We start from the raw sequence: 24855 nt of genomic DNA, 5'->3' as shown, positions 1-24855 counted from the left end.
GTGCCTATGTCCTCATAGGCAAGCTCTACAAGAGTAAGATATTACATGGATACAGTAGATTCAATAAAATAACACAACGGCCAGCTGACGCAAACAACTGTTAAAAAGTGAAGTAAGGTTGAACTTTTTAGTTATGACATGAAAATTCATAAATACTGGTACGTGGAAGAAAATATACATCGCGTATATTATTGGCGCAACTCGTACAACGCTGCAAATATCCAACAGCATTACGCTGTCAACTTTGACATCGTAATTACATGCTATCTCCGCCCGCGACATCACTCGTCGGGGATAGAAGCGTCGTCCCGCTGCTTCTAGCCCAGGTGGATGATGGCGCCTCAAACCGTATTCGCTGGTACAGCTTAAGACGCCAAACATGAGGTGCGCCACTTCTAAATGTGGCAGTCGCCGACCGATAGGTTCAGCGGAGCAACCTGATACTTGACGTTAGTGGCTTTTCGTATGAAGGGATAGGGGCCAAGAAAATGTGCAGGTGTCTAGTTTATATATACAAAAACGCTACGCGACCACAGAAACGCCAGTGAACCCGGAGGGAAATGCACCTCGTGGTCTCGGGGGTTATAACCAAAATTTTGGTAAACTTCTGAGACTAATAAAAGATCCCTAGCCACCTGATAGATGTCGCGGCGGTCGATGCTTCTGCATCAAGTTAGGCTGTAATGCCCACGGGTAACGGGGGGTCATAACTGCGGAGTAAGAAAAACATTAATAAGTCAGCTTTGTGGTGTTGCGAAGAATAATAGGGAAATATTTTAAAAATCAAGCATATTTCTCTGTCGCGGTGGCTCAAAGACGCAGAGAGTAAGCATGCTTATCAGGTTACGGTGCGTCCGTTGTTTCAGATTGTACGCTGTAGTAAACCTGTTTTAGGTTGAACAGGAACGGAGGAGGTCGTCCAGCACTTTGGATAGGATAGATCCGCCGTGGTTCGCGAAAGAGTGACGAGGAGCATCGTGGCGCAGCGTACCGTCATGAAGAACAAATCCGTAATTTAGTAGCGCAGCTCATTGGGAGTGTTCGTCTGGCGGCGTACACCCGCCACGGTGGCCTAGTGGTTACGATGCTCGACTGCTGACCCGTAGGTTTCGACACCAAATCTCGGTCGAGGCAGCCGCATTTCGATGGACGCGAAATAGTATAGGTCCGTGTACTCGACGTAGGTGTACGCTAAAGAAATCCGTGCTGGTAAATATTTCCGAAGCTTTCCACTATGGCGTCCCTCATAATCATATCGTGGTTTTGGGACGTCTAAACCCAATCATTATTATTATACTTTGACGGCATACCGCGCTGCACAGTCAGTATCGACTGCAGTCCCTCTATACCGGGCGTCACATGGGGATGTTACTAACATGTGGTCTAACGCGGAAAAACGGCTCATTCTGTACTTCAGCGGACTGAAATTCAGCCTATTGAAATACTCTATGATCCATTTGCCTCTCGGAGACTTAAGCCTACCAGCAGAAAATACCTTAGGCGGCTTGCGCCTCTTGTAGAGGTCACATACCGCAAATCACTGTCGCGCAGTACGGTAGAGGCCAGGTCATAAGAGTAAACCGGTGCATGCCGTTACACGTTCGGCACATACTAGTTGTAAGGCAATTTGTGCACCATGAATCTGGTCAAAAGCATCCGGGCAGAGAAGCGCAGGAGCAAAAGCAAGAGCTCGGCACCATCAAGGTAGGCGTTTTAGCGATACAAGGTGTCATTGTAAGAGGAGCTTCTGGTGTTTTACGTGTCAAAATCACCATATTATTATGAAGCACGCCGCAGTGGGGCATCCAGATTCCGACCACATAGGATGCTTTAACGTGGACCTAATCTAAGCACACGGGTGTTCTTTGTGTTTCGCCCTCACCTAACGCGGTTGCCGTGTCCAGGAATCAACCCCACAGCCTCAAGCATAGAGACGCGACATTCTGCGTTCTAGCTACCACGTCGGGTAAGGCATCGTTGTAAAGCGACTAACATCTGTATGGAAAGGTGTAAAGTGCAGACTGTCTGCTCTGAGCGGCAAAGGTAGGTCGCGGCGTTGTTCAGCAACTATGTGAACGAAGTTTATAATGAACAGGTTCAGACACGTAGCGGCAGCTGATACATATAACTTCCGACCGAAATAGACCACCAATGCAATTTATAAAAGCCGCTTCCACTTTGTAATGTCTGTCATTGTTTTAAAAATTGTCTAGGATCTCTTTTGCTACCGCTATGGCGACTCGAAGATGAAAGCCTTAGTGACAATCCATCAATACTAAAGCGCAAACTCAGAATCCCACTAGCGTTTCCGACCCGTTGTGCCTGTCGAGCCTGGGTTTCGTGATTGTCGATCCCTCCTCTGGCAATCCATACTTCTTCGGACTGCCACACGATGCACTAGGCCCTGGCTCCGCGTCTTCCACTGCGCAACTTTTCCACGTAACTCTCACCTGCCAGTAGCATGTGTCGAACGAACCTCACATTTTTCACGCTCCAAGCAGCTGGCGACACTGCGCAGAAGCTTTTTATGACATTTGATGCGCCAGGGGTCCACCTTCTTCATCGTCTTCGTACCTCATCCGCTTGACGCTTTCGCAAAGACAAAGTGAGCAGGCAGCTCCCGCGGCTCCAGCAATGCTAGAGAAATCTTGTCATTGTCTTTCCCGTGATCTTTAGGGAAACTAGTGATCTTTCCCTGATCTTGCAGTGATCTTTTCCCGTGATCTTTAGTGCTCACTTCGGCGTTCTGTTCGAGGCCACATTAAAAGAAGCGTGTACTGCTCTCATGTTAATGATATATTGCGTGTGTTAAGAAAATTGTTTGAACTTGATCTCTTAATTACACAGCTGCAAGATAGCTTCATTCAGTGTGTACTACATTCATGGCAGCCGGGCGACTGATTATCGCTAACCATAACAGTTTTATTACAAATGCATCTTATTGATAAACTTGTCCCAATCATTGTAGAGTTCGTAGCTGTTACACGAACTCTGTTCATAACACGTGTGCCATAATATAGGTAGCTCCAGAAATGATACTGATGTGTCCACATTCGAACATTTTTTTGTTGTTTGTTTCAGCTTTGCCGGAAGAATGTCTCGGATGATAATGTCAAGCAACTTTTGGTAAGTAATTTTATAAAAATGTTTTCGTTCTGACCTGCGAGCCTGTCAAGTTTCATACATATGAAACATGGAAAATTAAAAAAAAAATGTACACATTGCCGCGGTGTCTCTGCGGCAATTTTTTTAACTTTTAACATGTAACAAATACCCGAATATGCGTAACAGTTCGTTAGAGTAGCCGTAACACCGTTAAAATAATTTTTTCCTAAAGCAGAAGATCATCCTGTTCTAATGAATTTTGGGTAATAATCTCGTGATCAAAAAAAAAGACATTAAACACGCATACAAGTAGGAAAGGTCTGTGCAATTACGAGTGCAACCGTGTTAGCAATGTGCACGTGTTTGCAAATTTTCCTGCGATTTGCACTAGCACAGGCAGAACAATGCGGAAACAGCGCGGAGAGTCAAGATGACGCATGTGCACTGCGCAAACATAAAACGGCAGGATTGATCTTTCGACAGTGGCAGTTAAATGAGTAGGAACGTCATAAAACACGTATACAGTACAGATAAGCTGATATACGAAAATCGGCCCGCACTCTGACCGGTGCTGTTTTGAGCCGCCTTTGAGGGATTCGTGATCATGAGAGGCGTACTACATGATGCACCGAATTTGTCATCCTGATAAATTATTATAGATAGGTGTTCTACGCTATTATGCAGAGCTTTAGTTTACCTTTCCAAGCCATGAAATGGAAACTTGACATGCGCCCGTTTGTAGCACGAACCTACAAGCAAATCCGCACGGATTTGATAGAATATGAAGCTTCCTAGTTGTCAAAAGATGTTGCCTGGCCCGGGTATCGAATCTGTGAGTACGCCTTTTGGTACCGGTCGCTCTAGCATTAGGCCTAACCAGGATGGTACGACTTGGCTGCGCGAGGGCGAATTAATCTACAACCCGAAGCCATGGACCGTAAATATGGCACATAAGTTATACGGAATCCCGCAAGGTGGACGAAGGTTATAATTGGGAAACTAGAGGTCCACCTGTTTTTAGCTTAAACCCAAGAGTGAGATGCAACGTAAATTTGCAAACACGTCACTTCCACAATTAAGTACAGTAATCAACTCATTAGCACATCCTTCGTAGATTTTTGTCTTATGTGATGATTGCGCCATGATAGAAGTCCATTAATTGACATTTGCAATCTGTCCGTATTGCTAGACTACGGCCCCGTCTGAATCTTCGTTCTTCTTTAATATCTCCAAAAATGTCCAACTATGGTCATATGCACTCATCAGAGTTTTTTTGCTTAACGTGGCAAGAGCCGTTGCTCTATAAATCGTTCTTTTTTTTTCAGGCACTGATACCACGGTGGAGAAGGTGTGCGAACTGCGGGAAATCACTGTGCAAGACATGAAAAGCCCTCTCATTGAAGTAACGTGGCGTGTCACCGGCTAGCCATGTGGACCTTTTTGTTCTTTTTTTTTCTTTTTCAGTTTGCGTTCCTTCAATATTCTACTGGTTAAGGCTCTGTGCGCACCCCCCTGATAATAAAAGGCCTGCGCTACATTCTTCAAGCACAGAAAATATCAAATAACCATTATTTAATAATATCAACGACATCTTACACGCCATTTACTACGGCAGCTTTGTGCGCAATAAAAATGCGGTGCATTTATTAGTGGTTTCAATGCGGACTCTTGCAAGAGTGCACGCGGCTGCAATGATTTCTTTAATTGCCCTCCTCATGAGCATGTTTCTTCTTCTTATAGAGTAGATGGCGTGAATACTGTACGGGTCTTTTTTTTCATACCAACAAGTTCCAAGAAAAGCACCCGCTACGCGTTTATTCATCTTCGGTGTAGCCGCTGAGTTCCTAACTGGACAGCAAAAATGCACGACGAGCGTGACATTTGGTGACACCACGACCTGTCACCTTGCTCGTGTCTTTTTTGTGTCCTGCTGCTAGCGCTGTAAATACATTGAATGGAAAGTTCATGTTTGTCGACAGAAATGCTTAAGTTGGCCCTGAAATGACGTAGGTCACACAGAGGACGAAGGCATGCTTGGTCCTCTTCTTAGTTCAAAGTGAAGATTTTAGACACCTCTTGAGAAAAACATAAATATAAAAAAAGCACAAGACGAGTTCTCCCGCTCACAGCTCGTTGTTTTTTTTTATATACGTGCGCTCTTGCGTATTGCGTTTTCGTTGTCTGTTCTAACTAGTAAATTTTCTCCGCCTCTCGTCTTTCCTTCGGCTCAAAATACGGGAAGGCTCGTGCGCAGCAGTTCTTAGCGCTTAAATGTCACTCCATAAAACAATTTGCTGCTTGCAAATTCCGAGCGTCATATTTCCTTATACGTCAAGAACAGATTGTGCATCACTATGGTGCAATGGCGCGTGGCCGTTTAAATGCTCAAGAGTTTCCCCTTAGGTAGGCTAAAGGTGAATAGCTTGCCCCCTGTTTACCTAAATATGAAAAAATGTCTTTATAAACATGCCCCAGAAACAAAATGCGAACATGCGTACTAACGACAAACTAGACCCGCCCACGTAAAAATGCGGAATACAAGCCACGAGGATTTTATTCGCGATTGCTGGTTGGACTGCAATCTAGTCCAATAAAATCAGCCCAAGTATCTTCAAGTGAATCGCAAATGTGTCCCAGTGAACTAACCTACCGTCGGCACGACCTTAAACACGACATGAAGCGTGGAAATATAGGTTAGGAGCACATTGTTAGTGTGAAAACGAGGCATTGCCTTGGAATCAATTTAGGAAGGATTTTATAGCGTACACCACGTTGCCACGACGTCTGTTTCGCTACGTGAGTTGTGCTTCGCCATCAGGAGAGCCTCCGACATCATACTCAGCACCTTTAATCACCGTATTCTCGATTTTCGATTCGATGTTCGTCCTTCAAAGCAGCAACGATCGGCACTGCCTTGGCAGGTGCTGCTGAGGTGGCAGAGGTGTTCGATAGCGCAGAGAAAGTTGTACGTTATAAGGCGCTTTTTGCAAAGACTCGGTCTTCATGAAGCTATAGTCACAGACTGTCTCTCATAAAAGTTCTGCTTTGAAAGAGCTTCGCGAATCCTTAGACGAGCAATATGCACTGAAAGGCCGGGCCACCATTACGCTGAAAATAACCCGGCCTGCATTGGGAGTAATTACAACGACATGCCGCACGTGCTCCAAAAAGAGGGCAGCAGACCCAGCCGAGCCTGGACGCGAAGTCATTCAAAATGTCATGTCTAAAAGCTCTCTTTCATAAAATGACTCATGTTACACGGGTGCTGTGTTGTTGCAACGAACGAGCCGAAAGTTCAGTTTGTTCTATTGCCAAATAATATTCCTGTTGTTTCAGGGCATCTTACAAATTCTGCAATACATTCGGCGGTTCTCGATACACAGAGAAATAGCATGTAAGCTGCACTTCGCGCGAATGTGGAGAGGCTGAGATAAAGTGGATAGAGCCCAACAGTATCAAATGTGTCCTCGAAAAACATGTTGATTCGAAGTAGGCAAGGTGTGTTCTTTATAGTTGGAGTGCGCTCTTCGCGATGGCGCAAAACGCAACGCTGTCCTGTTTTCCAAGTGGCGTCGACGTTCGGATACCATTAATTCTTAGTTTTATATGCAGGCGCGTCACGAATATCTTTCATTTTAGTTAAATATCGATTTCGAGAGTCGCCTTGTTTTGTTTTGCACAGAACGCACATAAGCTAATATGACGCACGCACTACATTAATAAGTTGCTGCCCCCAAAAAAGACCGTGAAGCAGAAATTGTGAAATGAGGAGATATTTTGGAGAGCTGCGTTCGTAGCCAGCGAACAGTTATGTTTCAAAACTGCGAGGGCATGAAGTGTTACTTGTCATGTGCTGATTTCTTAATAGACCAATATATATATAATATATATATATATATATATATATATATATATATATATATATATATGGCGCCGTTGTCCGCCAGGAATAGGTTCGATCCTCGGCCTTCTGCGTGGAGCCCAGTATGCTACCACTGGGCCATGCCAGTGCTTGAAATTAATTTGTAAAAAGACCCTATACGGGCTTCATGTCGGGAAGGAATTACAATAACATATGTAATAAAGCGTTGTAGAAGAGTAAAATGGTCGTCACATGGCGCGAATACTGTAACCAGGCGTCACACACTGCGAATTGCGCAACGAGTGGGTTGTAGAATGCTTCCAACCCATTACAGAGGGCTGTGCCATAAAAGATAGAATAAGAATAAAAGAAAGGCGGGGAGGTTAACCAGGGCTGAGCCGGTAGGCTACTCTGCACTAAAAAGTGCCCATAATGATTTAGAGGTGTTTAGCGGGTACCACGGTTCTCCGCAGAATCACGAAAAATGGCATAGTGGCTGCTTCCCTACTTCACAAACATTATGATTTATAGCGTGGTAGGTTCGTCGCAAGTGCACTTGTATTGGTTGCCAAGGAAGCCCATAAGCCCGTGATCCATTTCTTCAGGGTCTCAAGTTATTTCCCTCTCTCTCCCTTTATTTTCTCACGTTAACGTATGTTATATAGCTTGGTGGGAGAGTGAAATAGCGACCGGGCGTAAAACAGCGTAAATTATGTAACTAGTGGGTCGTTTAAAGCTTCCAACCCATTACAAATAACTCAGCCATAATTCTTCATCGTCATCAAACGTCGCATCAACAAAGCCCACATAATGCCTTACAGATCTGTAGCTGGACCCTAGATTATCCGCAGAATGATGAATAATGGCGTAGTGGGTGCTTCCCAACTTCAAAAAATTATGATTTGTGGCGTTGTGGGTACCTTGCTGGTGTACTTGTATTAGTAGCCCCAATAGGGTTTACAACGGGCTCTAGAAATGCCGCTCTTCGAGCTTTCGCTGTGACTGGGCTGTGCTTTCCGGGCAGACCTAACGTTTTTTTTTTGTGTCTTCTGGAGGGCCACAACCATATATCGGCGAAAACTTGGAGCTCACTCAGACTCACTCAAAAAATATATTTTGCTCTGCGGTCTCACTTGGACTCAGAATCACCAAATCTTCCTCAAGCGGACTCATTCGGACTCAGACTCACTAAACATTTTCTCAGTTGCACTCAAACTCAAACTAAGCGATGTATTATTCAGCTGGACTCAGGCAGACTCAGAATCACGGCTTCGCCTGAGTGTGTGTGTTAGCCTGAGTGAGTCGACTAATCTGTCCGTTGGCGTAAAATTAGCTGTTTCGATCATGGTGTCAATCCTCTTTAACGCCAATATCACTCATAATCGGGGATCTACGATACGCCTATTGATCTTGTACTTTAATTACGAGTTACCATCGTATATCAGTCCAAAGGGACATTTTCAAGAAATGCGCGACTCACACGAGATATTTTATCAAGAACGTCCCATGAAAGAGTTTGCTAGGGAAGGTCATGGTACCCTTCCTCCTAACCCATGCCTCTTATTAATAATACTGAAGTGGCGCATGAATGATAGTGTGCTGAGATGTGTGTTAATAGACTTTAGTATAAAGGTAAGCCGATATAACGCTGATAGTGATGCTGAAGATGAGTAGATAAGGACCGTAAGTCGGCAACAAAAGGTGGAGCTCACTCAGACTAACTCAAGAAATATACTTTACGCTTAGGGCTCACTCGGGCACAGACTCACCAAATTTTCCTCAACTGAACTCACTCAGACTCAATCAAACTTTGTTCATCGGGGCTCACTCGGACTCAAACTCGCCAAAATATTACTGGCCCGGACTTACTCAGACGCACGGCCCAATCTGAGTCTGAGTGAGTCGACTCGTGAGTGAGATCACCAACCTATGGCAACAACTCCCATGGTCCCTTATGCATTCGCCTACGTTGACTCGATGGCAAAAGCCATCTTATCGTTCTTCTCAGTCGATATATTCCTCCGCACCCGCCCCCCAGCGGAAGCTTTCTCCACCAATGTGGTTTTGCATTGCCTTTAGGACCGGGTGTATCACAAGCTTTGTGCACCTCACCTGGTTTAGCACTGCCTCCGTGATCAGCCCACCTATGACCAAGCGACGACGTCATGTGATGACGTAAACATGTGATAAGTTCTGGTGACGTCGTGATGACGTCATATGATGCCGTCATCACGTGAGTTTCTAATCACTCGTGTTGACGCCGCTGACGCAAGACGCCGGCGGTCACATTTCGCGCTTGTGAGGCAGATAAGGCTTTCGCCTTAAGAACGATAATCACCACTTATCGAATAGTTTTAAAGCTCTTTCTGGAATAGTTACCTCAATTTAGAGCACCACATCGTGCCTCATGAGTCAATTACATCAAACACTAGACAGTAACATTATTGTACATTACAGGGCGGTATTTTAGGTTCGCCCAACGCAATAAAGTAAAATTGCACAACAACATCGCTTGAGCTGTCGCGATTTCCACGTACTTGACTGACTTGCTCTGGCTGAAATGTTATTTGCTGCTGCAATAGTTGGACATTCATATTTATCATTTTCTTACGTAAGCAACTGCGGTGCGAGTAGGGCCAACCTTGTACTTGCGAAGTTACGATGCTTCTGCAGGCTCGGGCGCGTCTTATCATTCAAGATCTCCCACGAAGAAACAGAGCCATCTTGACGATCTAAGTGTAGAGTCAAAACATGGCTACTCTGCCTCAAAGCTTCGGCCAAGCCACGTGGACGAGGTAAGCTACATGCCGATGCATGTCGCCATACAGGAGACAGCGGCTTGATAAAACACTCCTTTGGAGAAGTAGGCTCCACATGCGATAAAAACATTCGTACTTTGGAAAGCTGTTATATACCTTCCTCTTGAGAGATAGTGGTAGACTACCATTCATGATTTGATAATGCTTGTCGAATGAGCCCCATCCCATTATTATTCTAGTTATTTCACTCTCATGGTTCGGCTGCGCGGTTACTACCTGTCCTAAGTAGACGTACTCCTTTACAACTTCCAGCGTCTCGCCACCTATCGCGAAGCGCTGTTCTCTGCCAAGATTGTTCCACATTACTTTAGTTTTATGCATATTAATTTTCAGACCTACTCTTCTACTTTCCGTATCCAGTTCAGCAATCATGAGCTGTATTTTCTCCCGCGTTACTCATCAATGCAATGTCATCAGCGAATTGCAGGTTACTGTGACTCTCCATTAACTTTATCCCTAATTCTTCCCAATCTAGGGGCCTGAAAACCTGTAACCAGCTATTACCGGTACTTACCTACGGAGCAGAAACCTGGAGACTTACAAAGAGGGTTCAACTTAAATTGAGGACGACGCAGCGAGCGATGGAAAGGAAAATGATAGGTGTAACCTTAAGAGACAGGAAGAGAGCAGAGTGAGTCAGGGAACAAACGGGGGTTAAGGATATCATAGTTGAAATTAAGAAGAAGAAATGGATATGGGCCGGCCACGTAGCACGTCGGCAGGATAACCGGTGGTCATTAAGGGTAACTGACTGGATTCCAAGAGAGGGCAAACGCGTGAGGGGAAGACAGAAAATTAGGTGGGTAGATGAGATTAAGAAGTTTGTAGGTATAACGTGGCAACAGAAAGCACAGGACCGGGTTGATTGGCGGAACATGGGAGAGGCCTTTGCCCTGCAGTGGACGTAGACAGGCTGATGATGATGATGACGACTTTGGAATGACTTTCGACGAAAGCGCATGTGTTTGTGCTAGGCCGGAGCGTCAGCTTCAACCCGTCGATTCCATCGCAGTGGTTCGACACTCGGGCCCGGTCACCCGACTCTGTCCAACCACAAACACCGTCTCCACTTTCCATCTCTTCTTCGCCCCCGCGCGCGGCATCTGGTGCTTTGACCTCTTTTGCGCAAGCATCAGAGTCCTCATCGTCATGTTCCACCACAAAACACACGGGCACTCACGGTCATTGGTGCACACATCATACAGGCCCACATTTAAGTATCTTGTTCCCCAACAACGCAAACAAAAGGCGAACTATGCGCGCTTCACACTGGGGCACAATGCAGTGCGCGCTGTAACACGATCTCTTCACCACATAACATGAACACGCGAGTCTAAATACGGCTAGTATTGCGACATACGGCTTCTATGTCCCATTAGTATGTCCCAGCATTTTCAACACTACGGATGTCCACCAGACAATCAACTATAATTTGCGATGCTGTGCAGACAGGTGAATCAACACCTCCCAAGGAAGTTCAAACTATGTTTGAACTTCCATGTGAGGCGTTGCTTTTTTTTCCAATCGACAAGATTGAAAGTGCGCACATTTATAAGTTAAAATACATAAACAGCCACCGGTTGTTGGCACACAGCACACAAGTTATCGTTGCACTTGCTTTGCAGACAACCGCACTAGAGACGCACGTCTGTGCCTCCGCGTGAAGGTACTCTCAAGCAAAGCACATGCACATAGGCGTATCTACCGGGGAGGCAAGGGGGACTCTAGCCCCCCACTGAGAAATGTTACGGGGACGGAGCCCCCCCCCCCACACTTTCGACAGTGGTTATTGTCGACTGCAGTCTGGAAAACTACTAAGTCAGGCAAAGTTTTACTTGACGCAGCAATGACGTAATTATGTAATAAAATTTGTCCAACAATTCTGCTGTGACGACTGTCCTCCGTGTGTCATGACCACGCACTGTAGGCTACCTGCGATGCGGGCTACCTATTCCACGTTGCGCGTCTTGCGCTCGAGCATTGCAGAGGAAGCTATCGCTCAGAAGGGCTCTATAACAATATAAAATTAGCAATCTGTCATGATTTTATTTTGTTCTGCCTGGCCTAAAATTTAAGTAATCGGTGACAGAATAAGGGCGGGAACCAGTAAACGTTTTATAGCCCAATCAAATGCTCTCCTTGTTCAGGAAATTCAGTTTCTTTCTTTGAAAATGAATAGCATCGCCACTGATCTATATCTAAGTTGCTGTGAGTTGATGAGGGTGCAGAAGTGTACCATCTCCTAGTTCTGCCTAGCCAGGACAGCTAAAATAGATTCCCACTTTAGTCTAACATTAGCTTGTTTCACCTTGCTTATTATATGGTAGCCTGCAGCGATGGCGGCGGCTCGTGACAAGGCAGTGGACTCGAACACATTGAGAAGCCCAGCTTTCAAGTTTGCCCCGTAACTTGATATACCTCACCAAGGAGATGATCAGCGTCGACGGTTTTCTAGATTATGAAGGCTGCCCAACTGCGAAGGATTGTGTCTGTTCCTAATTATGTTTATTTCTCCCTCTACCGCTCTGTCAGCAACGATGAGTTCACAGAGAAGTTGAAGTTGTACACGCGCGAAAAGAGCTCAACAGCGTTATACTACAACTCAGAGTATCTATATACGCAATTACACATGAGTCCATCTCGCCCGCTGCTATAAGCAGCCGCTGCCAATGTGATTGGCGGGCAGCCTTCTTAAATTACGTTTAGAAAGAGACACTTCTGGATATTCCGAAAAAAAAATGTGTTATTGTTCAGCACAGTAATGTGCTGCCTATTGAGCATAGAGCATTTTAACGACGCGAGTTTTAGAATACTTGTGAAGTCGCGTAACAAGGAGGCTATTTTATAGCACATTGAAAATTTTTGACGAATAGCGAAGAACGAATGATAAACAATGCGCCGTATTGAAAATAGTTCGTTATATTTTTACGCAGTCATGCCTAAGTGGTAATTACGTGGTGGATCACTTACGCGTCATTTGTTGCGTCGTTTACAAGCAGGTGCTGTGAGGATGAGGATGACCCAGAAAATTTTAACCAACCTTAACAGCTAAAGACCTCTACGGAAGCAAACAATGCGGGGTAGTGTAACGTTATAATCGCAATTTTTTTTTCAAGGAAAATTGGAGCTTACACAGTTTACGTAGGCTATTTACTTGGAGGAGCCGGAGGGGAGAAGTAAAGGGCCACTTCACCGCTTTCCCGTCCACCCCCATCCAAGCTGGGAAAAGTAGGAGGGCAAGGAACGACACCTTAAATTTGTAGTCAGTTATAATCATACAGTCAGTTATACCTATACACAACCAGCTCAATGTGGTTTCCTTAAGTTTTAATGAACTGAAATTGGTCTTCTTCGCAAGAAATACTTTATATTAGAGGGCTCTAACAGTAAAGAAATTGGCACTCGGCTTATCCTGAAGACTTCTGCGAAGTACCTGCTTTTTCAGCCACATCTTTTGTTTAATAAGTGAGAATTTAAGGTGCTAGAGTCATAGCAGGTTCTTCATACTCATTGTATCTACAATGCCAAACTAAAACTGGGAAGTTTGCTGATGCAATGCCCAGATGATTAGGTGAAATTTGGGTGTACATTTTAAACTTCACGGTAATATTTCCAATTGTTATTAAACACTGCTGTGTTGTCGCGGTATAGGGTGTAGCCTGCACAATCTGTTTGTGCAGATTCTTCCCTGATTTAAAACAACAGTTTTAGAAAAGCAATTGATGCTACTATAGAGCAAACTTCAGTGACGAGGCACGAAAGAACTCCACACATACAAGCGCTTTTGTGTGTGGTGTTCTGTCGTCCCTCGTCTCTGAAGTATTTATGAGTGTTTCAATAATTAATTTCATCGCATAAACGTTCTGCTGCTCGAAATAACAAAGTACCTCGTCTGATCCCATGAGAGGTCTCTGATGATTTCAGCGCTAAAGAAGAATTCGCCTTAAAATTTAACACTTGTACATTTAGAAACGTGGCGATGTGGCGGCGCCGCCACCGATATTTAAAAATAGTACAATACATAACAACTTAAACGCTGGTTGCCTTCAACGAAAAAAAAAAAAAACTTCAGGCCTGCGCGGAAAACGCAGCACAGTAAAATCGAAAGCTGTAAGAGCGGCATTTCCAGAGCCAGTTATAAACTATCTTGTGGCTACTAATAAAAGTACCCAAGCAACGTACCAACTCCGCCCAGAATCATAATTTCTGTGAAGTTGGGAAGCGCCCTCAACGCCATTATTGTCATGCTGCGGAGAAGCGAGCCAACATCTGTAAGGCATTATGTGCACTTTGTTGATGAGACGGCTGATGACAATGAAGAGTTATGGCTGAGCCTTTGTAATGGGTTGGAAGCTTTGAACGACAAACCAGTCACTTAATTCGCATTGTGTAACACCCGGTTGTTATTTCACTCTCCCGCCACGCTATATAACATACGCTAACGTGAAAGAGAGCGAGAGGGAAAGAACTTTATTGAGACCCTGAGGAAATGGATCATAGGGGCCTTATCGGCCTCCTTGGTAACCAATAGGAGAGCACTAGCGAGGAATCCACTACGCTATAAACTATCACAGTATTTTCGTCATTCTACGGAGAACCATGGATACCGCTAAAACCCAGTAACGAATTAGGTGCACTTGTCGATGCTGGCTGATGACAATGAAGAATTATCGCAGAGTCCTTTGTAATGGATTGGAAGCGTTCAAAACCCACTCGTTGCGCAATTTGCATTGTGTGACACCTGGTTACAGAATTCGCGTTGTGTGACGCCTACTTGTTATTTTACTCTTCTACCACGCTACATTACAAATGTTAATGTGTTTCCTTCCCGACATAAAGCCTGTACAGTGTCTTTTAGGGGCGAAGCTCCTTATAGCGGCACCCGTTCGTCCCTCGTAGCGTAGTATGTAACCAGTCTTACGCTTTGACCTGCAAGGTGGTGCCGGTGGGAGATTTTTCCTGTGCGTTGTTGAACAATAAAAAATTCGCAGCGTTAGCTAAAATCCGACTTCTTCTGTCTCTCATTCCCATTAGCAGCCATTCTTTACCTCCAAGGTAGTGCCTGGTGAGATTTCTCCTGTGCGTGATTAAACAATAAAATTTTGTTGAAAACGCCGTTGATTGATGAAATAAACCAACAAAAGACGCCAGATGTTTTGTAAAAGCGAAACGAAAGAACGCCAGATGTTCTAAAGCAAAACGAAAAGACGCCAGCTGCTTAACGAAAGACGCCAGATGTTTTCTAAGCAATGGTTTTCTAAACAATGAAAATTCACAGCGTACATGTAAAATTAAAGTGCGCTGCAAGTCGTCATAACTCATCGAACCTTTAGTATAAACGCGCCCGATCTCACGTCGGTGATGATGTACTGGGCAGAATTCACGGAAGATTCACAGTTTACCGATGAACCTCCGCAGCTTCGCCCACTCATCATCATTCACTCCGTGGATATGCTGTGATTTTTTTTTTTTGCCATGAATTTTGAAGCACCGGCTTGGCTGTGAGTTTCAATACTGTGCTTCCACGCGGAAGTCACAGGTTCGAACCCGTTCCATCCTGGACATTTTTTATTTCGTTTTTCTTTATTTTGAGTGACAGTGGTTCGGGACACCGGCGGCGGCCGCAGCGGCGGACAACTGCGGCGCCAAAAACGACCCTTGTTGTGATCTCGGAACAGCTTTCGCTGTAAAAGGACTGGGTTTTTTAACACGTACCCAATTTTTTTAAATGTTACGCATATATGCGAGTCGTATCCTTGACGCCCTCTCGCCACTCCTCCCTGTGCCCTTTATATAAGCTTTCTCACCTAAGAAGCTTTCGACAGGCTGGCAATGACGTAATCTTAATACCAACGTCGTTCGGTTCGGACTACCCAGCCATTGTTGCCGTTGTCGTTGTGCGGTGAATATGTGAGCCCGTGACTGGCTGTTAGTTAGCATCGCTGTCGTAGGACAAACAAGTAAGACTCATCTCGAGACGACCAGTTCCATTCGCGACCACTGCGGCCGCATTTCGGTGGGTACGAAATCCACGAACAGCCGAGTGCCTAGATTTTGGTGCACGTTAAGGAACACTAGTTGTATGAAAATTTTTACTGGAGTCTCCCACTACGGAGTGAGTGATATTCATATCGTGCTTTTGAGAAGTGAAACGCCAGAAAGTTAAAAAACATGCACTGCATCGATCGCGCAGAGTTGGAACACTGGGTGTATTACCGCTACGTATTGAATGTTACATGACTGTATTGCAGCGCTGTGTATTTTCTTTCTCGCTCTTAGCTTTTTTTTTCTAACCACAGAAATGAGAAAACACTGCAACAAATAACAAGCACAGAAATAATTAAGACTGGTCTTCATTCCCTATCATGTTGCTCTGTGGCCTCATGTGGCGCTCGAGGCTGTCTGCCGCACACCTGTGCACTGCTGTTTTCTGTGTGCCGCCAGTCGGCACGCTCTTTGTTTAACAGCGCAGCTGTATATGCTCGCCTTAGCCCCGTATAGCGATTGTCAAAAACAAACTTCATGCAGGCGCGCGCTTTTTCTTTTAGATGCGAAGTATCTTAAGGCGGAGCTCAATCCGGTGGTGGTGGTGTGCGGCGTGACCACCCTTACTGCGCATGCGCATACCTCTCCACACACCTCCTCTCCACTCACCCTCTCCCTTCCCCTCTCGCTCTTCCTCTCTCTTCCCCTCTCCACTTTCTTTCTCCACTTTCTCTCTCCCCTCTCCCTCTCCACTTTCCCTCTCCCCTCCCCCTCTCCCCTCCCCTTTTCCACTCTTCCTCTGAAACGCCGGCTAGACATGCCCAAATTCTCTCCTCCGCAACGCCGCGATGAGCTCGAGCGCATGCGCGTCTCCCTCCTCTTCTCCCTCCTCTCCTACGCTGCCCCCCTCTCGCCCACCTGTCGACCGCGTTCCCCGCTCGCCCTGTGAGAATGAACGGCCAGGCTAGATGGAAGATACGACGCGCGTAGCGTGCCTCTTCGCGTTCCACGACGCGAGGTCGGTAGCATGCCCAACGAACGTCAACGGAACGCGATCGTGCAAGTGCTCCGGCTTCGCCTCGCCTCATGGTCCCCTTTAGCGGGAGATAGTGTAATTTTCTTCTGCTTTGCTCCCCGAACACGTGCACGGCGTGTACGTTCTCCGACTGCGTCTTTTTGTCCGGCGTGGGATGCAATAACTCAGACGGGCGAAAGAACGTGTAGGGAGAGAGAGAGAGAGCAGAAAGAGAGAGAAAGAAATTGAAAGAGCGCTGTAGAGAAAGAGAACGAAAGAGAGAAAAAAGAAACTGAAAGAGCGCTGTAGAGAAAGAGAACGAAGAGAGAAAAAAAGAAACTGAAAGAGCGCTATAGAGAAAGAGAACGAAAGAGAGAAAAAAGAAAAGTGCTAAAGCGATAGAGAGAGAAAATATGATAAAGAAGGAGGAGGGAAACGTGATTTAAAATCACACAACGCTGGTTACGGACATGTGCCCGCAGAAATCGTCGTTACGTAGACGTGACATGTTCCAGCCAAATCACGTAGCACTAGCCCGTGGAATTTTTCCCCCAAAATAATGCACCACTACCAGCGTGACATTTCCCCGTTAACCACTAACGTCACATGTTGTCATCAAAAAACGGCCACGTACACGAGTCACGTACGTAAAAATTACATATCCCTAGTCACGTCACGTGACATGTTTCGCGAAACACATGTCGTTTTAGAGGGAGAACGACACGGTCTTGGGAGGGCAGCTTCTTCCTATGGAGTCTAAACACTACCTCTGCTGTGCTTCCAGCTTGCACTATTAGTGCGACTGGCTCCTGGTTTTTAATCAATGCGTTCACGTAGAGTTTTGTGCCTACGTGTGGTTCCGGCAACTCCTGTTGTCTTAGATGGCACCTGTCATCGTTGTGTTCAGCAATCAGAAAACACAACCTATCTGCCACAAGCCTGCGCGCTCTTTTCTCGAGTACCGATTGTGCTTTGTCAGTGCATTGTCTGTGGTAAATGAAGAAAATGTATGGAACTCATTAACGGTTTCTTTCACCTAATGATCGATCGAGCAGCATATAAAAAAGTTAAATAACTTAGCGGACAGTGCAGTGTGTACTTTGAAGTACTTCACACTGGAACAAGCGCAAGAAGGGACGTCGCACATTCGTCATGATCATCACTTTCAGATGCCATTCCATGCCAACTGCACAACGAAGGCCTGTCCAATAATTTTCAATTACTTTATCATGTGTCATTCTACTTTTTATTCTACTTTTTCCTGCGCACTTTTTATAGCATTCCACTTAACTCGCCGCATCATCAGCTGCGTTTTGCTTTGCATGGAATACTAGGTTGCCCTAACTTGCGGCCGGCGGCCGGTTTCCCTTGCTTTGCATTGCGTGTTTCGCCAGGCACACACTGTGTCGCTTCGTGTTAAGTAAATATGGGCTGCCCTTATTTGTTTTCTGACCCATTCTCTTCCCTTCTAATCTTACGCTACGCTTATAACTTTCCGTTCCATCGTGCGTTGCGTAGCTCCTTAACTTTTTGCTGGACTTGTTTCCTAGTTTTAGCCCAATATGTTCATACTTGCAAGATGTCATGATTGTACAATTCTCGCTGCTTCACGGGCAGCAGCCAATAGCCTGTCAATTAGCGATTGGGCAGAAAAGGAAATTCAACGATGAATGAGGATGGTCCGGACGCGCACAGAGGCATTCCCGAATCTTGATAGCAAGCCTTACAAAGGCGTAGTATCATACTCAACACAGTACTAGACCACCTGCATAGGCCATGAACAGTTTACCTCTTCTGATTCACATTCCTCTAACTAAATTGAAACTTTCAGCTGCCTTCCGGCATATAACGCATGCTGAGTAGTTAAGGCGGCTACTTCACAATTTAGTCTCAAAACTTTAATGCAGAATCTCGACTGAGTAGCATGTTCTTTTCTTTTTGAGTCGTTAATAGATCAGAACAAGCTGGGGGTTGTTAAGAATAATTGCATAGAACAAATCAGATCAAGTTCAAAATATGGAGGAAGGGAGCAGAATACAAAAATACACCGGTATCTTTGAGCTTCTTGTACGTGAAAAACGATGCTATTCAGGCGTTTTATGACGAAAAAAAAATCGCAACACGTTATTAGCTCAGGAGCTAGGCAGCAGCTGCAATTGCGATTTATAATGAACAATCTGGGAAGATAACGTCCCATTTTTGGGCAGTAGTATGACGCTGAGCTTTTTTATACTGCTTAATAAAAATTGCTTCCTACAAACAAGGCAATTTCCGGTTTAAACCGCCACGCCACCTTTGACAGAGTGCTTTAGTTGAATATTACGAAATGAACTTTGGTTGAGAAATATGTCCTGTGTCTTTACTCGTTTTGAGTGTAATTGTATCTCTCCAAAGTAGCAGAGTAGTGAAAGATAACATTTTTAGTGTCTTTTTTTGTGTGTAAGTTGGTAAGTGAGTGACTCTGTAGGTTTATCTGGGCCCTAATAACCACGCTTTAAACGAACTCCTGTTTATTGTATTTCTTTCTCTCGTCAAAATGCCTTTTATTTTTTAGATGCGAAGCAGCTTTTGCGCTGGGCTGTGTCCGTTAGTTTCATTGGAGACCGTCCGCTTTCTACCACCTAGCATAGCCATCTGGGAGCACGCTCGCGCCAAGGAGAAGTCTTCTTCTCGTGTTCTTCGACCGCCTTGATGATGATGCGTGCACAGCACTTTAGGGGCCCGGGCTGCCGTATGCTGTCCTAGCTTGGCGTAACGCAGACAAAACCACGTGTGCTGGCACGTGCTAGCGCATTCGGGCCTTGTGAGGGTTGGGTAAGACGCTGTGGCCTCTACCCCTTACACTGCGGACACGTGATGAACCAACGCGTTGTATTCTAGCCATACGCGCTGGCACGCGCTAGCTCGTTCTGGCCGTGTAAGGTGCTGGTAAGAGATGTAGCCTTTCCCCCTTACACTCTGTCGCAATCAGTGATGGCGTCGGGAACAAGCTCTGCACGTGCATGAACCCTCTCGCGTGCTCCAACAAGAGTTCGCGGACGAGTACAGACAAAGCAACTGCAGTGAATTCATGGTGTGGCTCCACTTGCAAGGACGTGTTAACATCGGGCAAGATGCCCGTGATGAACGAACTTTAAGTCGTCCCATGCGCTGCTTCGCCATCCCATATGGTTGCCTTTAGTGGGAGAGACCTTACGCCAAAACAGTTAGCTCAACGTGTACCACCACGCAAGTTAATACAGGAGTGCTGCGAAGAGGATAGTATATACAAAAAAACGTTAAAAACTAAGGCACAGTTATTCGGTTTTACTTAGCGGTTGCTGTATCCTCTAGGAGTACCAATTACAGAAGAGATAACGCAACGTTTTCACATTTTTCTTTTAATTATACTTGTACTCATTCAGATACACAAGCGCTAAAGTAAACAGTCTACCTTTGAGCGGATCTTACTCGTTCACATGAAGGGTTAATAAGCGAGATTACGTTGACTGATTACGAGCTGATGGAAGGCGCTAAGCACAACCACATCGAAATTTAGTTTCCAGTACCTGCGTTTGTCTGTAAATAGCATACAATCGCGTCTGACTTTGGCTGCATGGTAGCGGACACGACGACGATGTATCCACAGTGAGCGTACTTCTGCGCAGTCTCTTCCCTGTAAGGTTAATCAACTAAACATAACCACCACTTTAGTGGGCGTCCTCTTAGAGGTCCGCTCTGGCCGACCTCTCTAAAGTGGGCACTTTAGAGAGGTCGGCCAGAGCTTGAGCGCTCTAGCCTGCTACTCTGCACAGGGGAAAAGGGAAGGGGAAAAAGAGTAATGAAGATGATGATGGGGCCAGGAAGAAGTAATGCGTATGTACAATAACCACGTAGCACAGTGGTCTTCTTAAAGTCTATCGTCAAGTCCTGTACTTTGAGAAAATGGGCCATACGACACGCCGCTGGAAGCATGTGACATCAACTGGAAATACATTTCTATTGGCTGCTTGACTTGGAGATAATTACAAAAGCAGCGTAGCACTCTCGCTAGAGCTCTGAGTTTCGCAAATCACCAGGCAGCGTCCGTGTTCCTCTGAGCAGCTGTGTACTGCTGCATTTTTATTCGCATTGCTCTTTTCCTTCTTGTTTGCGCTTGCTGGTACTGTTTTCACTGTGTATTTGTATTGCTATGGTCTGAACACATCAGGGGCAGTTCCTAAATACCTTAAATGTCAAAACCTTACATATCTTAGAAAATTTGAACACTTTTGACAGATATTTCGGAAATGAACGGGGTAGCTAAAGGGGGCCTTCACTTCAATAATGAATTCAAATAGGTTATGCACTTTCGTTTGGAGGAGGAGGAATAAACGTTTATTGTACGAAACGGTGTCGCGGTGCTAGTCCCGCGTCTACCCTAGGTGGGAGGTCTCCTCATTCCAGGAACCCTCTGGCCTTCGCTGCCTCTTTGGCCCTGGGACGAGACGTCGTTGTTGGTCAGGTCCCCTGAGGCGAGCTTGGCCTCCACGTTTCGAGAAGGTCCTCGTTTTCTTGAGCGGTGTTACTGGCATTCGGCGAAGGCGTTGCGTCTGTCTGTATGCTTTCGTTTGGCAAACAAAATATATGTGAATTAAACGGCCGTATAGTGGGAAGCTCCATAATTATTTCACCACTTGGGTTCGTTCACATGTACTTTAATGAGAGTGAAAGGCTATTTCAGCTTTTTGCCAGCGCGTAATGTGGACGCAACAGGTACTATCAAACCTACGCCGTCGAGCTAGTAGCGCAACAGTTTAACTCCTAAGCAACCAGGGACTGTTACATTTTTTTGTAAGAATACCAACTGCAAGTTGAGGAGGACAGTGTTGAAGAGGGCGAATGTTCATCATGAAATATGCATTATTGTTTGCGCAAGAACTGAGGCTCATGAAAGTTGGCTCCTACCCACCAAGCAATGTTCTCGAACCACTTACTTTCTAATTAGAGGCGTTTCTTGCAAACATCATGAAACCTATCCGAGATAACTGCTAAAATTGCAAAAAGCTGTACGCCTCTATTTTGACGTCTTTCGCCACGTGCTGACAAAAACCACAATCGTAAAAAATTTATACTGTGCGGTTTCCCGTCGAATAAGGGTCCGATGATTTCCGTGAAAAAGGCCTGGTTGCAAATCTAAATTCGCGCTTGAATTTTTTGTCGATGAGTACCTTCGACCTCAAATTGAGATCCTTCTAGGCTAGCTCGATGCGCAAAAGTTCGAAAGCACAACGGAAGCATGTCTTCTTAAATAAGAACCCTTAAGGCTCTTATTTAACGCGATAGCATTTCAGAGCTCGTTTTCGCTGAAATCCGGCCGTCGTTAGTTGTGAGCCAAAATTCGGTGTTGTCTGTCAGCGAAGATTGGAGCTATATGAAAATTTATAATAATAATGAAGCTTCAGTCCAAGTGAGAACCGAACCCAGGCCATCCGCATGGCGAGGAGGTGCTCTACCACCGAGCCACGCCAGTGCTTGAAGCTGCTACATAAAAAAAAAGTGAAAGTTTCGCCGCAACGGCGAAGCAATGAATGCGATATCAACTAATTGGAATGTAACGCGAAGAACGGAAAGCAGCTCGAAATTGCCAGCGCGTCGCTCGAGCCTAAAGGACGCACGAAAAGAACGCACACAGGACGAGCGCGAACTATTATGCGTCACAGCTCGATACGAGAAGCGCACTGCTGAAACATAAAGCAGGACGCACGAAACGAACGGACAGGTACCACACAGGACGAGCGCGAACTAAATGTCGCAGTTGTTACTTATTGTGTTTGAACAAGCGCGCTCCTCTCGCAGATGCTGCCACGGCAGTGAGCGAAGTGACCTTCGTACGCTCTGTGACTTCAGCGCGGACATCGCGGGGAAAGCAGAAGACATACAGCCCCACGCTCCACCCCCCGCCCGCCCTCTTTCTTTCCTGGAGATAAGCGCACGAAGGCGACCACGCCCTGTAGGGCGAAGAGCATCGGCGTTCGCAGGAGCGGGGCGACGACTGTTAAAGCGCGCCCCGCGCGCACTTCGCGCCATCTGGCTGGTGAATTAGAAAGCACGCTGAAGTAAATGGAGGATATAAATAGCTCACCGTTAGCATGCTGAAAGACGGTACTCTTCGTGGCCGAGCCGTCTAATGCCGCGCGTTTCAGAACGAGAGATCGGCCGTTTTATTCCGCGCGTCGTTAAGTATTTCTGAATTATTTTTCGTTGTGGCATATATATATATATAGATATATATATATATATATATATATATACATACGGTGCATGACGGCGGCGACGGCAAAAACCAGCTGAAACTGTCCATATGATTGCTATTGCAATGAAAGAGGTCACAGTTTTACTGCCAGGGCAGAGCAATGAATGCGATAGCAGCAAATTGTAGTGTTATACGAAGTGAGGCTGGCAGCTATCTGTTTTGTATCCGATCTCCCGTAACTACAAAACGCTGGTGTGAGAGAATACGGCCGCTCCAGGCAGAGATGCTCTCTGCATAGTCACTTCGCGTTGAAAGCGCAGCACGTAGAAGGGTATACGAGCCGCCCGCAGTGATGGCTGTCGAGATAGCGCGCGCGCCTGCGATCGCGACCGCTCTCTTAGATTCAAAGTTCAAAGTTGCTGCTGCAATAAAACAAGAAGAATGTTATGTAGTGGCAGGAGTCTCCTTGGCGCATATAATACTGCGTGGCAGAATCGTAGACTTGCAACAGGCGTCAAAATAAGTTAATTGTGCTACGAATGTGTTGTTTAGAGCTTCCAACCCATTACAAACAGCGCAGCTACGTGTGGCACGTAACGGATGCGTAGTGGATACTGCGTGAATTTTCAAAATGAACACTTATGGCGTAGTGGGCACTTTGACTTTTTACTTGCAGTATAGGCATTCTAGGATAGTTTGAAACGGTGTGTTACACGAACAAACCTCCATTTCCTTGCCACACGGTTGAATGCGATGCGCACGTGGCCCGATTAAGCTATTGCTTTCTACTCTTGAAGGCGAAGCTCAAGGGTCCTCAAATCATTTGTTCTTGTTAATCGTCGAGCAGATCATAGTTACACAATCAGGATTACGTGCGGTCTAGATATTGCGCGGATCATTGCTGCTTCTTCGGGTGTATCGATCGCAAAGGCTGTTACACTAACGCAGAAATGGTCGTTTTTCAAAACTTGTGCATGAATATGCTTGCGAAATGAAGCATACTGATACTGCGATTTCAATATTCTGCAGAAGTTTTGCAATGTATTTATAAATCCCTAGGGAAACTGTGACACCCAACAAAGAGGCGCTATAACACGGTGCCGTGACCAAACGTCTAATGCCATCGCAGTCAGCTATTTGAAATCTCTTGTACCACGCAATATGACAGTCTTCTTCTCCCTCGTCCGATGTCATAGCGCTGCGTGATTGCGCATGCCGCGTTCGAATTGTATATTTTATGTCAGCAAGATCTTGGGCGCCTAGTTACATATGTTGTGTTGGAGACCAAACGTCCTCATGTTTGTTTATGCTTCTGGCTACTTCTTGACGTCGCTCAATATGTATTGTGCGTGTGCTCACCCTGTGAACTGGGAACCAGCATGAAATAATTATTGCTCTTGAAATTTTCTCTCCAATATTTTTTTCGCAAGCGCTTTCGCGACAAGATCACTGCCTACACAGTTTCGGCACCTTTTAATTGACACGCGAGCTGAAAAATGGTGTGAACGAAAAAAAAAAAGGGTTTCTTTCAAAAGGAGTCATTTATACCTCTTTGTCATTAAACGATGTAGGAAGGCGGGGGGGGGGGGGGGCTTTGGAAATTATGGCACATTCTGCTGTGCGTTCGAACTTCCAATGAATTTTCGATAATAGAGGAGTGTTGAGTTTGACGTCACGTCATAAGCTACGTATCCCATCAGTGATTTACAGCCGCCTGAGCGGAAATAGCTACTTCAGATATGTAAACAATTTTTTGGTATTTTGCTTTTTAGCGGTTTCTTTGTTGCCTTCATAGCCAATTTTATTACTGCAATTAAGACGAGGAAAAAGAAACGCTCGTGCGTCGGGTGCTCCG

The 24855-nt window shown here is 45.5% G+C and overlaps 1 protein-coding gene across 1 annotated transcript in view; it reads left to right on the top strand.

Annotated features, from left to right (window-relative positions):
* The window catches only part of LOC119400542 (thiopurine S-methyltransferase-like), a 164220-nt gene extending 159666 nt beyond the window's left edge, over positions 1-4554 (top strand). Inside the window, exon 9 of the mRNA XM_049418115.1 lies at positions 4431-4554. Coding sequence (XP_049274072.1) covers positions 4431-4531 — 101 coding nt within the window. The 3' untranslated portion in view covers positions 4532-4554. The remainder of the gene's footprint in view (positions 1-4430) is intronic.
* The last annotated feature ends 20301 nt before the right edge of the window (positions 4555-24855 follow it).

The sequence above is a fragment of the Rhipicephalus sanguineus genome, chromosome 7, assembly GCF_013339695.2.
Source record: "Rhipicephalus sanguineus isolate Rsan-2018 chromosome 7, BIME_Rsan_1.4, whole genome shotgun sequence".
In the NCBI taxonomy this organism is placed as follows: domain Eukaryota; kingdom Metazoa; phylum Arthropoda; class Arachnida; order Ixodida; family Ixodidae; genus Rhipicephalus; species Rhipicephalus sanguineus.
Note: the sequence above shows the minus strand (reverse complement) of the source record. Positions and strands in the feature narration are given on the sequence as shown.